Source organism: Pollachius pollachius (genome assembly GCF_949987615.1).
Source record: "Pollachius pollachius genome assembly, chromosome: 18".
In the NCBI taxonomy this organism is placed as follows: domain Eukaryota; kingdom Metazoa; phylum Chordata; class Actinopteri; order Gadiformes; family Gadidae; genus Pollachius; species Pollachius pollachius.
The window spans coordinates 4,990,406-5,006,818 of record NC_136951.1 but is presented as its reverse complement, the minus strand read 5'-3'; the positions used below and the strand labels follow the sequence as shown (position 1 = coordinate 5,006,818).

At 42.0% G+C, this 16,413-nt stretch overlaps 2 protein-coding genes across 2 annotated transcripts in view; one reads left to right on the top strand and one right to left on the bottom strand.

Moving 5' to 3' along the window:
- The window catches only part of il11ra (interleukin 11 receptor subunit alpha), a 29,436-nt gene extending 23,042 nt beyond the window's left edge, over positions 1-6,394 (bottom strand). The window contains exon 1 of the mRNA XM_079755493.1: positions 6,319-6,394. The gene's annotated coding sequence lies outside the window, so the exon portion shown is untranslated. The remainder of the gene's footprint in view (positions 1-6,318) is intronic.
- A 1,941-nt stretch (positions 6,395-8,335) lies between these two features.
- On the top strand, positions 8,336-14,681 carry LOC307089309 (cystatin 10). The gene is made up of 4 exons (XM_079755516.1): positions 8,336-8,587; positions 10,727-10,878; positions 13,297-13,398; positions 14,142-14,681. The coding sequence occupies exons 1-4, from the start codon at positions 8,464-8,466 to the stop codon at positions 14,289-14,291; spliced, it is 528 nt and encodes a 175-aa protein (XP_079611642.1). The 5' UTR covers positions 8,336-8,463; the 3' UTR covers positions 14,292-14,681.
- The last annotated feature ends 1,732 nt before the right edge of the window (positions 14,682-16,413 follow it).

Below are 16,413 nucleotides of genomic sequence, written 5' to 3'. Positions count from 1 at the left end.
TTGCGGGTAGCTGGGAGGTGACTTCTACACTTCAGCACCGCCCACTGCTACACTTATTGAGGGGCGTTCTCGTGGGCGCGAATACCCCTGGCTCAGACTTCGATTTTTCTAGTTAAGCAGACGTAAAACATGTATTCAAACGTCAGATAGCAAAGGGAAAAGTCAAAAAAGCTTCATATCATCCCTTTAATGTAGACGCAGTCACTTGAAAATCCTTGTTGTAAGGGTAAACTGTTGTGGATGGAGCATCAGGGGTTTTTAAAAATATTCTTACATCCATTTTTTGAGGACCATGTGATAGTTAGCTTATTTTCAGCCGTTAAATGCCATGCCACTTAAATTCTAAGAAGGCTTTACCATATTTTCATTTTCTTATGAACTAAATGTATATTTTTGTTATTCCTCAATGAATTATCAATTCAATTAAACCTTTATTATTTAGTAAATATGATATCATAATTACATTTTGGGCATAAAGGCCTTATGGGGGGCTTTGCCACCTTAAGTCCCTCCATAACGCCGGCTCTGCCTATAGAGCCGTAGCCTATAGCCTACAGCCCCTATCCAAACACCACATACCTGCCAACCTGCAAAGAGCTGCTCTCCTCTCTGCATGTCTGTCTCTCTCTCGTGCTGCCTCGCACAGATCACTCAATATAAATGTGGTTTAAGCTGGCTGTCTTCTGTGTCCACGTGCTTTGGTGTGTGTGTGTATTTGTGTGTAAATGTTTATGAAGATGAAACATTTATCCACCTCTGTGTGTACAAACATCTCAGCTCTCTTCTTAACAGTTTTCACTTTTCATCAACACTGTTGGCGAATTATTTTTCAGCATGCTCTGCAAGCTAGCATCACCATGCTCTGCATGCTATTGTAGAATTGCATCACCATGCTTGCATGCTATTGTAGCATAGCATCACCATGCTCTGCATGCTATTGTAGCATAGCATCCCCATGCTCAGCATGCTATTGTAGCATAACATCACCATGCTCTGCAGGCTATCGCTCCACATGCTATCGCTCCAAATGCTATTGTAGCATAGCATCACCATGCTCTGCATACTATCACTTTGCATGCTTTTGTAGCATAGCTATCACTATGATAGCATCCGTTTTGTTCTCCCAGAGATAACCACCTATTGCCACCCTACCATAAACACAACAAAGTTTATAGAGAGGAGAATGGTAGAGAGACAAACAGACAGGTAGATAGACAGCCGGACAGACAGGTAGAGAGACAGACAGACAGGTAGAGAGACATCCCGAACAGCCAGAGAAACAGACAGACAGGTAGAGAGGCTAACAGATAGACGGGTTGAGAGACAGAGAGACAGCTAGACAGACGACAGGTTGAGACAGACAGACAACTAGAAAGACAGACAGACTGCTAGTGTATCAGACTGCCAGGAAGAGCGATAGACAGACCACTAGAGAGACAGAGATCAAAGACAGCTAGGGGAAACATGAATGTGGGTGAAAGGTCAGTACAGGTTCATACTTATCTTCCATACACATTCCTTCACAGTGATGTCATCGAAACTCTCTATCCCTCACAAATACACACACATCCATTATACAGCCAAAAGTGTTTTGGATGGGTCATAACGGCATTCGAAGTGGCATCGGTATGTATGTATGTAAATGATGATGTCCTTCAATGTTCTCGACAACCACTGATCTGATTTACTTCACATGATATTGGCCCTCTGGGGTGTATTGCTGGCAGGGAGGAGCAAGGTCAAGTGTGAAGTTGTTTGGATGAGCGGTTCTCCAGAAAGATGCAACAACCAGCCCAATCTGAACCCGTAACAGGCAGAGAATGGGCATTGCACTGGCGGGTGTGTTGCTTTGGACAAAGTAAGTGCGGTGTGGAGTTTGCTCTCAAAAAGCTGCCAGCAGCAAAATGGGAGGCCAGGCGATTGGCCCACTACCAACAGGCAAGTTTTGAACGTTGTGATCATGCACTGCACTCTTCTAACTCAATGGAAGGAGACTATGTATTTATGTATACATGTATGTGTGTGTTTATCGAAGGGAAAAGTGCTACAGAAATAAAGTTGCCTGCTTTGCCTAAGTATGGCTGTCTTTTTGGATGTTCTCGACAACCGTTTTTCTGAGTGTATTCTATGTGTGTTGTTGAGAAACCACGGAAGTCCAGTGTTGAGTGAGATGTTGTTTGGATAAGCTTGAGCAACGTCAAGAAGCAATACCGCAGGCCATGCCCTTTACGATAAGGTGTGTTTTCTTTTTTAACGGGTACTCCATTAGTTTGTGTAAGTAATGCACAAGCATGTTATGTCAGGTTAGCATACACCAACCTCCTTAAAGTCCCCTACTATTAACTATGTCCTGGGTTCTTTGGTACCTTGAACGGCACTTTGAAATTGCATGTATTATCACTGCTAGCTACCTTAGCATAGCTTCTTAGAGTCATCTGCTGTTAGCTACCTTAAGGCTCCTATCAACGAGGGAAGTGGGGGGTCAGTCCATTCTGATTGTCATGTAGTGTAGGGGGTCTCAAGACACACGGTCGAGCCCAGATAGGGCCCTTAAAACCTCCTACTGTTAGCTATCTTAACCTAGCCTTAAGGTCTTCTACTGTAAGATATCTTAGCAACCCTGTTTAAAGCCTCCTACCATTAGCAAACCTTAGCCAAGCTCCTCTGCTTCTGTTAGCTATCTCGCCTTAGATCCTTAAAGTAGCCTATGTTATGTACCTTAGCCTAGCTTCTTACAACATCCTACTGTTAGCTACTTTCCTTATTTTGATCTGCTAGTCTGCCGATTAAAACAGATTACCAGGGTATAGGTATACTAGGCAAACTTTGATTTGTCCTGAACCGACTTCTAAGCTCCAAGCTCTACTCCTCACACTCTTTCCATAAAGAGTGTGAGCGGCATCTAGCTGAAAGGACAAGGTAGAAATGGAACAAATTGATATTTTATAATTAGTGTAGAATCCCATGAAATTAAGAATCCTGTTTTTGTCCCCATTAGAAAGAACCCTTTATGTGTACATATGGAGCGAGAGCTCTTCCATGGGGGCCGCCATGTTGAACTGCAATGTTTTCTACTATAGCACTGAGCGGAAGAATGTCAACAAAAAAAATGCTTTTTGGGCTAAGAGTTGGAATGCGGAGGGTGGTGTGTTATCCCCATAGCTACGACCCATTTGAGCTTCTTTTTTTAGTACCATTGTTTTGTAAGAGCATTATAAATGTGCCTAATAACGCCACGGTATTAGGCAAATACCGTGGCGTTAAACTATAGGTTTCCTTGAAGTTTAACCCTCTCGTGGACGCAGACAAAAATCCAAATCAACTGATGGCCAGACAGGTCCACACCTCCACACACACCGTGGCATTTAACTCTGTGTCCATGAAACTTAACCGTCTCTCTGATAAGGACATCAACATCAACCACCGGCTAGACTGAGCTCCACACATCCACACCGTGGCATTATATAAGTCATCATAAGTGTCCGAGAAGCTTCACGCTCTCTTCGATGCGGTCCTATTGCCTTTCAACAAAATATCCTACGTATTTAGAGGATTCATTCAATTATAATGGAGTTTCACTTTTCATCCAAGTGTAAAATAGTGCAGCGAATGGCAGTTCGCGGAGGAGGGTGTGCATTCTTTAATACATCCACTTATTAGAGACATTCTTTTTGAGGTTGTTTCCCTGCTTGATAACTGAAAGTAGGCAAGCACTCTAACAATTAAGTTTGTTAGAACTGTGTTGAGAAATATGAATATACTTTTGGCCCTGCCGATTCCTACAACATGTGCAATGACCATGACCATGGTGGCTTTGACAGGTACCTGATTGTGATTGATAAAGCTGATTTATTTGCAGGCTAGAGCTGCCAAAAATCAACCTGGGCGTGATTAAATAAATGTTGCTTTGCTGCAAGACAAAAATAATTACTTGCACCTAACACCTTACACCTTAACCTCCAGACTAATAACCCTCTACCTTAAAACTAATCCTTAATACTAAGACTAACCCTACACACTAACCCCCACCCTAACAATCCACACTAACCCTCCACGCTAACAATCAATACTACCAATAACCATCAATACTAGCACTCACCCTCCACAGGAACCCTAACCTCCACACTTACCGTATATCAGATGATATCACAGCAGATAAAGGACTGCAAAGATCTATTTACAGTTGCAGCTATCAAAGTTGTGCTCTGAAGATACTGTCAGAGACAGGTGCTGCCAGAGGGGTTCATGGCCAGCAGTGGGGTCTCATCCCTCTTGGCTACATAATATCCCCCATGAACTAGGACGGATACAGGGAGTCTGGGCCGGCCAAGAGGCCCAAAGTGGGCTTATTGGAGTGCTCTACGTTTAACGGGAGACATTAAACAGAGGTCCTGACTCCCGGTGGCTCCTGAAGATCCCATGGCCCTCACCGGAAGAGTAGCGGTGATAATCCTTGTGTACTGGACATGGCCCCCTAATCATCACCCGGTGTCTAATTAGATAGTTTCATCCTTCCTCTCCACTGCGATGGTCAGTGTGCAGGAGGCTGCTACATACTGGTAGTGGATGAGGTAAATAACCCCCCCCACACACACAAACACACACACACACACACACACATTCATGATGTAAAGCGCTTTGGGCATCTTGATTAGCTAAATATATATGGACTCATTATTATCATCATTATAAATGTATATTGTTATTATTATTATTATAACTTGACAATATGTTTTTATTTAGTTGGAATATCTTCGATTAGAGACAGGACTTGGAAAAATATGTATCTTAACGCTAGGTTTACTAAACCATTCCAACGACTATATCTCTATGTATATTATGTATCAACACCAGCAAAGTACATTCTCTTTAAACAATCTGAAACGTCTGGAAGGAAGAGGTGTCCCATTATTGAAAAATTATACACACCCTTTTACCATTATTGACCAATCAGGGTCAAGTATTATCAATGCTGAGGCATTAAAATATATAAATATATATAAATATGACTAACTGAACCCTGGTCTAGATCATCTGGTTCTTATAAACTCCTGGCATCAGCTATACCTCTTCAGGCCCCTCCATGTCTATTATCAACTCACTCCCCCCCCCCCCCCCCCCCCCCCTCTCTCTCTCTCTCTAAATCACTCCCTCTCTCTTTCTCCATCTCTCTGTATCTCTCTTTCTCTTGCTCCATTTCTCTCACTCTACCGCTCATCTCTAATCTCTAACTCTCGCTATATATTTTTTATATATATATATATATATATATATATATATATATATATATATATATATATGTGTGTTTTATAGTTACAAATAATAATTAAAGTAGTCTATGTATATATAGATACATTGTTTACAGTTATCAATAATAATCATAGTATTCCATAGTTATAGATATATACTTAATAGTTAGTTCTACAAATATTATTGTAATCAATATTTAGTTTAGTTATGAATAATAATGAGTCTGTTGTTTTGGATACATGGATAATAGTTATAAGTAATAATTAGGGTAATCTAGATATTTAGTTTATAGTTATAAATATAATTATTCTTTCGTAATAGATCAATTATTTATAGCTATATAATAATTATTCTTAAGTAATAGATTAAGTTATAAATAATAATTATTCTTCATTAAAAATATATTTTATAGTTAAGAATAATAATTGTAGGAGTCAGACTTGTGGTTTTGGTTTTCTTTGTGTGTGTGTGGGTGTGGGTGTGGGTGTGTGTGTGTGTATGTGTGTGTGTGTGTGTGTGTGTGTGTGTGTGTGTGTGTGTGTGTGTGTGTGTGTGTCTATTTGTAGTATATCCAGTGTATTCTGTAGTATAGACAGTATATTCTGTAATATAGACAGTATATTCTGTATTCTATATGACAGTATATCATATAGCCAGTGTATTCTTTAGAAAATTTAGTAAATCCTGTAGTATAGCCAGTTTATTCTGTAGTATAGACAGTACATTCTGTAGTATAGCCAGTATATCATGCAGCCCGTGTATTCTGTAGCACATATAGAATATTATGTAGTATAGCCAGTAGTATGTCAAGTACAACACACATTCAACACACATGAGTTTGGGAGACTGCGGAGTGTTTATATAAGCAACTTCATAACAGTACTGAAGTACTCAGTGTGTACTAAAGTCCTTCTAGTGTAGACGGAAGCGTGTCACACACAGGAGTACCCTCTCAACTACACATCGGCGCTGCCACACACACAGCAACCAAAGTTGTAAACTTTAAATGAGCAAGCTTTCACAATCTAAACAATCAAAGTTGTCGAGTTCAAACCAAGCCAGACTCACCTTCGGGTTGTCCGCGGTTCAGACGGCCATGTTGCCTGCATGATCCCCCTCCATAGTCACCTCTCTCTACGGTCTCTCCGGTCTCCTAGTGGAGCAACGGGATCGGGGAAAGAGAGTAGAGCGGCTTATCGGATACCTTCCCTCTGATTGGCCAAGCTGTACGTCAATCATCGGGCAGGTTGTGGTCCGTAGGGGGCGGGGTCTGGTCCCGGGTCAGGTTGTGTTGAAGCAGAGCCAATGGTTCTGCCAACCTGTCTACAGAGATCTCATCAGCAGGTTGACGTTTATAAATGATGGCAATCCAACTGGCTTGACAGGAGAAAAGAGGAGGAGAAGCGGACAGAGGAGGATACTATCCTAGTTAAATCAGAGTTAAATCAGAGTTAAATCTGTTATTCAGTTCCGAATGTTGCCGTGTAGGTATTCAGCATTTTGAACGAAATATACTTGTGTGTCAGGTTTTTGCAAAATTGTATTTCCCATCAGTTATCCATCATCAATTGTCCATCTATCATCCATTAATCATCCATCCATCATCCATTCATCATCCATTCATCCATCCATCATCCATCCATCCAACTATCCATCGTTCATATTAGAGGTAAACTCACAACGTGGAGTGTTGTGATTCTAATTGACTAAAAGGCTGGCCATTACCATGGCTACAGGCAGCTAGACGCACAACGGAGATGGCTTAAAGGTCAGTGTGTTTGCACCAGAGCGGCGCTCTACTGCCCCCTGCTAGATGATCAGTATCAACACACCTAAAGAATCAAACCCTCCTGACGGAAGCGGCGTTTCTTTCATATTCTAGTTTACGGGAAAATAAATGTCCTCGCCGTAATTGGACAACATGATTCTGTTGTATTTATATCTATATTCCATTCTGTTTCATTTTTTTTTGTATTATATCCATCAGGTCCAACAGGGAAGGCTTCCGTTGTCCACATAGCAATGAAAGGAGACCTTCAGTCTGTGAATGATAAGTGGGAGAATGTCGATGGAGAATATAAGAGGAGCTAAAATAGAGACAGGGGAACCCCAGCCGAGGACGGAGAATGACCCACTGGTATCCACAGAGGTTCTGTCAGGTAAGAATACAACAAACTAGTCCTGGTCCCAGCACCAGACAACATCAGAGGGAACATTCAACACCAGTTTAGTGTTGAGTGTATAACGTTGGTTTCCATGGTGAAACTAAGGATTAACAACATTGTAAAATGTCATTGTGATTGGTTGATAGTCAGTGCCAATGATGATGTGTTCATGGAGGGGGAGAGTTGAACCAACTGGTTTTCCAACCACAAGATGATGTCAGCTTATTTCTCTCAACACAAATGGAGCTGCTATATCAGTATTGGTTACTACTATCAGGTACCAACACTTATTTTTGTCAATCAATTTGTTCTGGTAAAACAGAACAGAATATTCTGGAGAGGGTGCTTGTGTGTGCTTGTGTGTGTGTGTGTGTGTGTGTGTGTGTGTGTGTGTGTGTGTGTGTGTGTGTGTGTGTGTGGGTGTGTGTGTGTGTGTGTGTGCTTGTGTGTGTGTGTGTGTGTGTGTGTGTGTGTGTGTGTGTGTGTGTACTTTGTTATGGGCCCAGTGTATGACTCAGCCTGAGTCAGGTCTAAAGAGCCTCAATGCAATGGAAACACACATACACTCACTCACACCGACTAACACATGCACACGCACACACACACATTGGCAGACAGATGGTGGGTGTGGTCTTCTTTGGTTGGTTAAACATTCCATGGCTTAAACTCTCTCTCTCTCTCTCTCTCTATCTCTCTCTCTCTCTCTCTCTCTCTCCCTCTCCCTCTCGCTCCCTCTCTCTCTCTCTCTCTCCCTCCCTCTCTCTCTCTCTCCCTCCCTCTCTCTCTCTCTCTCCCTTTCTCTCCCTCTCTCTCTCTCTCTCCTCTCTCTCTCTCTCTCTCTCTCTCTCTCTCTCTCTCTCTCTCTCTCTCTCTCTCTCTCTCTCTCGCTCTCTCTCTCTGTCGCCAGGTTTCAGTGTGTGTTGTCATTTGTCCCCAGTATTAAAGCCTTCCCACAGCTACTGGTCTACATTCACATAGATCCTCCTGCTCTGTACAAGTCTCTACTGGGCCATACTAGCTCTGCTCCCTCCAGCCTGTACTGAGGATCATGATGGGGATGTTGACGAGGTCACCTGTGTGGATCCTGCTGGCTCTGTCTCTGGTCCTGGCGGTCCTAGGGGAGCAACAAAACACCCCGGAGCCCACCATCCAAGAAGAGATGATCACAGTCAGTAAGTACTAATGTGGCAGTTGAAGTACTGATCCTGCAGTATTATTTGTTGTTGTACTTATACTGAGGAAGTATGTGAGTACTTGTTCTAATAATGAGGAGTTTGTGTGTACTTACTGAGGTAGTCTGTACTTATACTAATAGTGAGGGACTATGTGTGTATGTGTAGTAATACTGAGGGAGTATGTGTGTTCTTACTGAAGGAGTATCTCTGTACTTGTACTACTACTGAGGGAGTATGTGTGTACGTACTAATACTGAGGGAGTATGCGTATACTTATACTACTACTGAGGAAGTATTAGTACGTGCGAGTGGAAGTGAGTATGTGTATAAAATACATTTGGCTTGGCTGCAACAGTGGAAATAGTGAGAGTTGTGGCTTCAGTGTGTCTATTTATAAGGCCAGCCACCCTACTACCAGGTACAGTGGAAGGAACATACTTTAAGGCTTGTTTGCAGTAGAGTGGAAGCAGTGAGCCCCGAACTCTACTCCAGTCTACCAGAATAACAGCACGTGAACAAAGACATTCACAACCCGCTCACACAGTCTGCCGCCGTATGGTCCTTGACCCGACCAGCACAGGATACCATCAGTTCACATATCCTAGTGTCTCATAGGCTTACCTCCTACAGCTGCCTCTGTTGCCCCAATTGAGCCGCCTACCCTCCGGTTAGCAGCATACCCTAAGCCAGGGCCCTTTCGATATATATATATATATATAACACTTATTTATTTATTTTGTCGTAGTTGCGTAATTGCTTTGTAGTTTTCTTGTAGTGGTGTTATCGTGTAGTTGTGCAGTGGTCGTGCAGTTGTGTAGTCATGTAGTGGTTGTGTAGTTGTCTAGTGATTGGGTAGTGGTTGTGTAGACATTAGGGTTGGGAATCACAGGGAACCTCATGATACGATACGATATGCTATACATGGCCCAAGGTACCGCAATAATATCGCAATACAGTGATTCTGAGATAATCAATATATTGTTAGACAATCCTATAATGATACATTATGATATATGTCGAACTTCGAAAACATGACAGCGAAAAGGTAAAGTGCTGGATTTCTGGCTTTATTCGTGGTCCAAACTGAGTCTTTAAAAAATAATACATAAAATAATCGATATATATATATATACTGTATATGTATCAATCAATATTTTGCGAAAATGTATCATTTATTTGTTGTGTAGTCTTGTAGTTGTGTAAATCTGCAGTGGTTGTATAGTTGTCATGTAGTCACGTGTGTACCTGTGTTGAGTCAGTGTGTTTAAGCATGCAGTTTAACTGGAGGTTCCTGTTGTTTTAGAATCTATAAACCATAATATTACCACATCTAGGTCAGCATGCCTCTATACTGAAGTCCTTTACAAGAAGGGACAGAGCCGCCTCTAGTTTGTCTATGCTGAGGATGTTTTATGAGTCTGTGGTGGCTAGTGCTATTCTGTTTGCTGTTGTGTGCTAGGGCAGCAGACTGAGAGTAGCCGATGCCAACAGACTCAACAAGTTGATCAGGAAGGCCAGTAACGTTGTGGGGGTGGAGCTGGACACTTTGACAGCAGTGTCTGACAGGAGGATGCTGTCGAAGTTGCGGGCGATCCTTCAGCATGGCTCTCACCCTCTCCACAACGCTTTGGTCAAACAGAGGAGCTCCTTCAGTGAGAGACTCATTGCTCCTAAATGCACCACTGAGCGCCACAGGAAGTCATTCCTGCCTGTGGAAATTAAAATCTATCACTCCTCCCTCTGATAATCTGACATAAAACAGAATGTAAATATTGTTTTATAACTCACTAAGAGATGTCCACTTCTTACTTTATTCTTACTTTTATTTATTGTATTTTATTTATAATTTTATATTGTATAATCTTATCTTCTATGCTTGTAATTTCTATTTGCACGGAGGACCTGGAACGAAACAATTCCCCCCCCCGGGGATTAATGAAGTTTTCTGATTCTGATTAATAAAGTTTTCTGATTCTGATTCTGATTCTGATACTATTGAGGATGCCTGTATGCGATATAAACAAATACATATATATATTTTTTTTATATATATATATAATATATATATAAAAATTTCAAATAGGATCTATAAATATATTCTATGTGTGTATTTACTGTGTGTGTTTGTGTGTGTAGAGAAGGTCTCTCTCCTGGGGGGTTGGAATCCAAGGAGCCCGGAGTCTGAGGAGGTCCAGGCCGCCGCCCTTCATGCTGTTGAGAAGTTCAACGGCCAATCAAAATCTAAGAAGACATTTCAACTGGTATCCATCACCTCTGCTCAGTCCCAGGTGAGATGTAGACCAGGAGAGATCAGCTAAGACTTAGACCAGGTGAGACATAGACCAGTGCTGTGTTCCAATATCCATACTTCCTTTAAACTCAGTACACTATCCGCACTCAAGTGCTGAGATATTCAGGTGTCAGTGTTGTTCCAAATCGAATACTCCGTGGTGCAGTTACCGGATATTACGATCGTGTCTGCCGCCACGGCTCGTCACCCGCCAAAACATCCCGCTTTGAACAATGAACCCTTTCCGTCTAGCTGCTATTTAAAGCTAAAAAGCAATAAAAGCTACAAATGACTCCATTAATGCAGGCTATGTCGAAAATGCGCCGACGTTGGCTCAGCCTGGCTCTGCCTCTTCCGCTAAAAGAGTACGTCGTTCCACACTCAGCGTTTTGACCGTTTTGAGGGCACCATCCGGGTCCTTTCAGTACTCCTTTTTTGTCCGATCGTAATTGGAACGCCTTACATACTCAAACTAACTATAGTAAGTATGGGAAGTATGGATATCGGAACACGCCACAGGTGAGACGTACACCAGGTGAGATTAAGACCAAGTGAGATTTAGACTAGGTGAGGCCTAGACCAGGTATGATTTATAGGGTAAGTATAACTTATATATAAGGCTTGTGGTTTTTAAAGTGAGGGAGGAAGGACTGCGTGCTTGGTTGCCATTGGCCTGCTTGCACTGTTAGTGGCGTATGGTGGCATGAGTATGTGAGACTCAAGTTGTTTCAGGGTGTTTTGGGGAACTACAAAATAGCTAGGAGGGATAATTATGTGAATTGAAACAAATCCACCAGTGGCAGCATTGTACTTTGAAAGCTGGTGGGCAGCATGTCTTAGACTACAAGGGCAGAAAGAAAGGATGCAAAGCCAATTAGTCAAATCAGGCCTACTCTTGATTTGTAAAAGTAAATAAAGAAATCTGGGCCTAGCATTGGGTCTATTTTTGCCCTCAGTGACCAAAGCTATTGGTTATAATTTGGCTATGTTCATTTTCAGCTACAATTGTTTTAAGAAAAATGAAGACACACAAGACCAATGCCGTGTTCCGGTATCCATCCTTCCATGAGTACACTTAAACGAAGTACACCATCCGCACTCACTAAGTGCGCTAATTTTCAGATGTCAGTGTTGCTCCAAATCGAATACTCCGTGGTGCACCAACCGGAAATTACGATCACGACTGCCGACGCGGCTCCCCCCCCCCCCCCCCCCCACCTAAAAACTACAAGCTCTAAAAACTACAAAATGACTTAATGCAGGCTATGTGGAAACTGCGCTGACTTTGGCTCAGGCTGGCTCCGCCCTCTTCCGCTACGTAGCTAAGACGGCTGCCATTGAGTACGAAAAGTGTACATCGATCCACACTTCGCGATTTGACCGTTTTGAGTACACCATCCGGGTCCTTTCAGTACACTTATTTTCACCCGATCTGAATCGGAACGCCCTACATACTCAAATTTAGGCTAGTAAATACAGCTAGTATGGATATTGGAACACGGCACAAAAGTGATGCCATTTAAAATGCATCATGCTCTGAATCATTCACTAACATCCTTTCCACAATATAAAACAGAATGGTCAGAGTAACAAACAATCAAAAGAACAGCAAGAACATTATTTCACAACTATTTACAGGGGCTGTAAGCCTTGTTTTAGGCAAATTTGGATGTTATTGGATGTTTCAGAATGTAGGTCATGGTGCCAATTAAGATTGAGGGCCTTCATTTATAAATCAAGTCAATCCTCCTCGCGGGCTCCGCAGCCCGGCCGAGCACTCCGCAGCTCGGCCGCGGGCAACCCGGCCCCGGGCAGTCCTGCCCGGCCGCGGGCTACGGAAACGACAATATAACTGAACAGAGCCGCAATGTACCGCAAAGAACACTAGCGCACCGCTCGGTGGAAACGAGGCAAATACGGCTGAGCGGGTTCCTCGGTTATTGTAGCCTAGACTTGACGGGATAACCCCTCCCTCCAGGCTGCTCCACAGCCAGGGCTCCTGCTTATTGCAATATATAGCGCATGGCTTTATATTGGTAATTGTCAATAGGCGTTAGGGGGTGCTAATATCCCTTTACCGAGGGAAACAAACATTACATATACAAAGGCATTAAAGTAGTCATATTTAAGGGCATTAATTCATTAGTAGTCTGGGCAATCTACATCTTTTATTCTTAACAATGTTAAGCAGGATCTTCCTTCATCTCCTCACTGGAGAAGCCGCAACTGACTATAATAGTAGGAATGCTGGATCCAAGATAATTTTTTTGGTGAAACCTGAAACGTAGTTAAAGACAACTGCTTTTGTACGTGTGTGTGTGTGTGTGTGTGTGTGTGTGTGTGTGTGTGTGTGTGTGTGTGTGTGTGTGTGTGTGTGTGTGTGTGTGTGTGTGTGTGTGTGTGTGTGTGTGACCAGGTAACCAACGTGATCAACTATAAACTGAAGGCCATCTTGGGGAAAACTGCATGCCTCAAGTCTGAAACCAACCAAGTGGACAAGTGCACTCTGCGACACAAGGTTTTTACACCCTGTTCATAATTCATCTAGAATGTCTCATGTACTTGATGCTGTCTGTCAGATGCAAACTAGTTGTGTTACCTAGTTTTAATGACTTAATGTGAGGTTTGTGTGAATAAGCTAGAAAAATATGATATAATATAGTATATATAAATATGTTATTAGCTATAATGTTAACAGTAAACTATTATATAATTTGTTTTCTATATGACAGTGAAATACAACAATTATAACATAATTATTACATAATAGAGCATCATATTTATTATTATAACAGTTAAATAGCGCTTGCTTTCTAAAGGCCACAACATTGTTCTGCGTGGTTGTTTGAATACTACACGAACTCGCCAGGCAACAATGGGGACTTTTTACTTTGGAGTCTATTGTCCATAGAGGTGCACATTGTTGGTTGGTAAATCACCCTCTAGTGCACATTTAGTGTAATGGCACGCTGCGTAGTTTGCACAGAAGTATAAATTGAAACTGTCTGCAACATTGTTGCATGTCATATTCGTGAGGGATCGTGAGGGAACTAGCAGAATAAGTTAAAATATGTTAATAATATAATAGCTAATATATATTCACAAAGTTAAGGCCTTAAGGCCTAACTTGTCCATGTTTCTGAAGTCAGAATCAGCTCCCTTTGTGGTAGCACTGGAGGTATGGCAAAAAGCCCCTCATCTTTCATTGGTTCATCTGCTGAACACCTGATCACATGTCTCACCCTGACTTCCTCTTTCCAGCGACTGGCCTGCACGTTCGAGGTAAGCTTCAACCCCCGGAACCAGGTTCACCAAATGGTGGAGTCATCATGCCACAAGATGGTGTCCCCCTCCTTGCCTACCGCCTCCCCCCCTCTGTCCCTCCCCCTGGACAATGCCTCTCCTAACTAGTGATGTGCGATTCATGAACGATTTGTTCTTTTGGAACAAATCTTTTGTGCAATCGGGTACGTACGATTCGTTTGGATATATTTTGAACTATGGATTTATTTGGATTATATATTAGTATATATTCAGATGTATTGGGACTATATATTACAATACATTTCGGTGAATCTGGATATTGGGCTAACATTGAATAAAGTAGCAGCATGGTTTTTATTGTCGTGTGATGGGGCTCGTTAGCTTTTTGGCCGTGCTTTTAGCTTGTTAGAACCACGAGCGTCTTACTAGTTTACTCTTTACTTTTCATATAACTATCAACAATAAATTCAGTCACGACATTTTAGAATTCAACAAAAAAGGATCCTGAATACATTAAAATGCATAATATGTAAAATTTCCACAATAAAATTTCAACAAATTAATTGACCTAAGTAATACATTTTGTTAAGTTGTGCACCTACATTTTCCAACAATTTCCAAACCCTTCATCTACGGTATCGGTCAATGAGATTTGGTTGCTTTGCAATGGCATCGTAATCGTACTAGAAATATGCCAAACTTCCTTTTGGCATAATGTTTATTTTCTGACAATGCAGCATCCGATTATATCTTGGAACTCAGAAATTCAACTTCCAAACAGGAGAAAGATAAAGCTGTGTAAAATCCAAGTTCCTAGTCGCAAACTTGTTTTCTCATCCACCAGTTCAAGCATAATATTTTTTTTATGATCTCATACATCTTCACATATGCTTTTATTTGAATATATTTAATGTATAATATATATACAGTATATATTACATATAGCATAATTATTAGAAATACATATTTTGTAGAGAATTTCACTTTACCCTTCGAAGGATTGTAATTAATAACTTGCCTTGCTATATGCTATGCTATCCTATGCTATATGAATGAAATAAGCGTGTTCTGAAGAGACTCTTCTTAGAAATATCCTCTGATGTTCCAGGCCACCAGTATGTACTGATATTCAGACGTGGGAACAAGCTGACCCAAGGCAGAATCACCCCGAGGGATTCAGAAAGACAAAGCAACTGTACTGTTTGTTCAGGAACCAATTACGCCCTTGGTGCGAAAAGGCTGTACAGTTGTCTTCAGGGCTTTTATAACAAGATATGTGAATGACTGATCCATGACAGTGTTAGATACAAGGGTAGAGAATATTCAGGAGAGGACATTGATAATTTAGATCAGGGGTCTCAAACTCAACTTACCTGGGGGCCGCTGGAGGTAGAGTCTGGGTCAGGCTGGGCCACATCAAGTATTCCACAGAAAAAAGGAGCACAACTGACCCAATCTAAGTTAATGATCGGGCTATAATTAGATCACGTTGGCTATGTAATCGCTGACAACAGGGGACATTTCATAGTGGTTGGTGGAAACTGGGACATTTTAGTTTCCTTTGGCTTTTGTCGGGACTCAGGACATGTAACTCAAAATTGGGACTGTCCCGGCAAAACCGGGACATCCGGTCACCCTATCACAAGTGATAAAAAAGCGTGGCAAGCGACTCAGCAAAAATGTGAGTTTGACAACAACGCGCGGGCCGCACTAACACTAAACTTTAATGTCAAGTAGGGGGCCACAATATTTCATCCCGCGGGCCTCAATTGGCCCCCGGGCCGCGAGTTTGAGACCCCTGATTTAGATTATGATGCATGGCACAAATCCAAGAATAATGAAGACAGAAGCCATGTATTGGCATTGTTTGATAACAACCCTGGCTCTGAGCTCATTGGAGCAATCACAGAATTGAGGTTATAAAACTGTGTGCCGAAACCGGAAGGCAGGTGTTTTGAAGGCCAGCTTGGTTTTTGTATTTCTTATAAAAATACTAATACAAGTCTTAAAAGTCAGAATTTTATTAGATCTCTTTCCGTGTTAGAGTTGAAGTATTGTACTTCCCACGGCCTAATCCTGGCCTGAGATTTCAAGATCAACAGGATACAGGCCAGGGAGGGACGTTGGAGACTGATGGAGTAGGTTGGGTTTCGACAGTGACCAAAATAATTGGAGCTATCGGAGACAAAGCTTTTGGGCCACATGCGTCTGGAATAGCTGAAGGACACCATGCCAGCTGCTGCAGACCATCGTCGAGAAGATGAGGACT

Bases quoted from the DNA above. Each gene is read 5' to 3' on its own strand.
- LOC307089309 (XM_079755516.1), top strand. From the start codon at position 8,464: ATGATGGGGATGTTGACGAGGTCACCTGTGTGGATCCTGCTGGCTCTG. The intron at 8,588-10,726 runs GTAAGTACTAAT...TTGTGTGTGTAG, and splicing joins AGAAGAGATGATCACAGTCA to AGAAGGTCTCTCTCCTGGGG. The intron at 10,879-13,296 runs GTGAGATGTAGA...GTGTGTGACCAG, and splicing joins TCACCTCTGCTCAGTCCCAG to GTAACCAACGTGATCAACTA.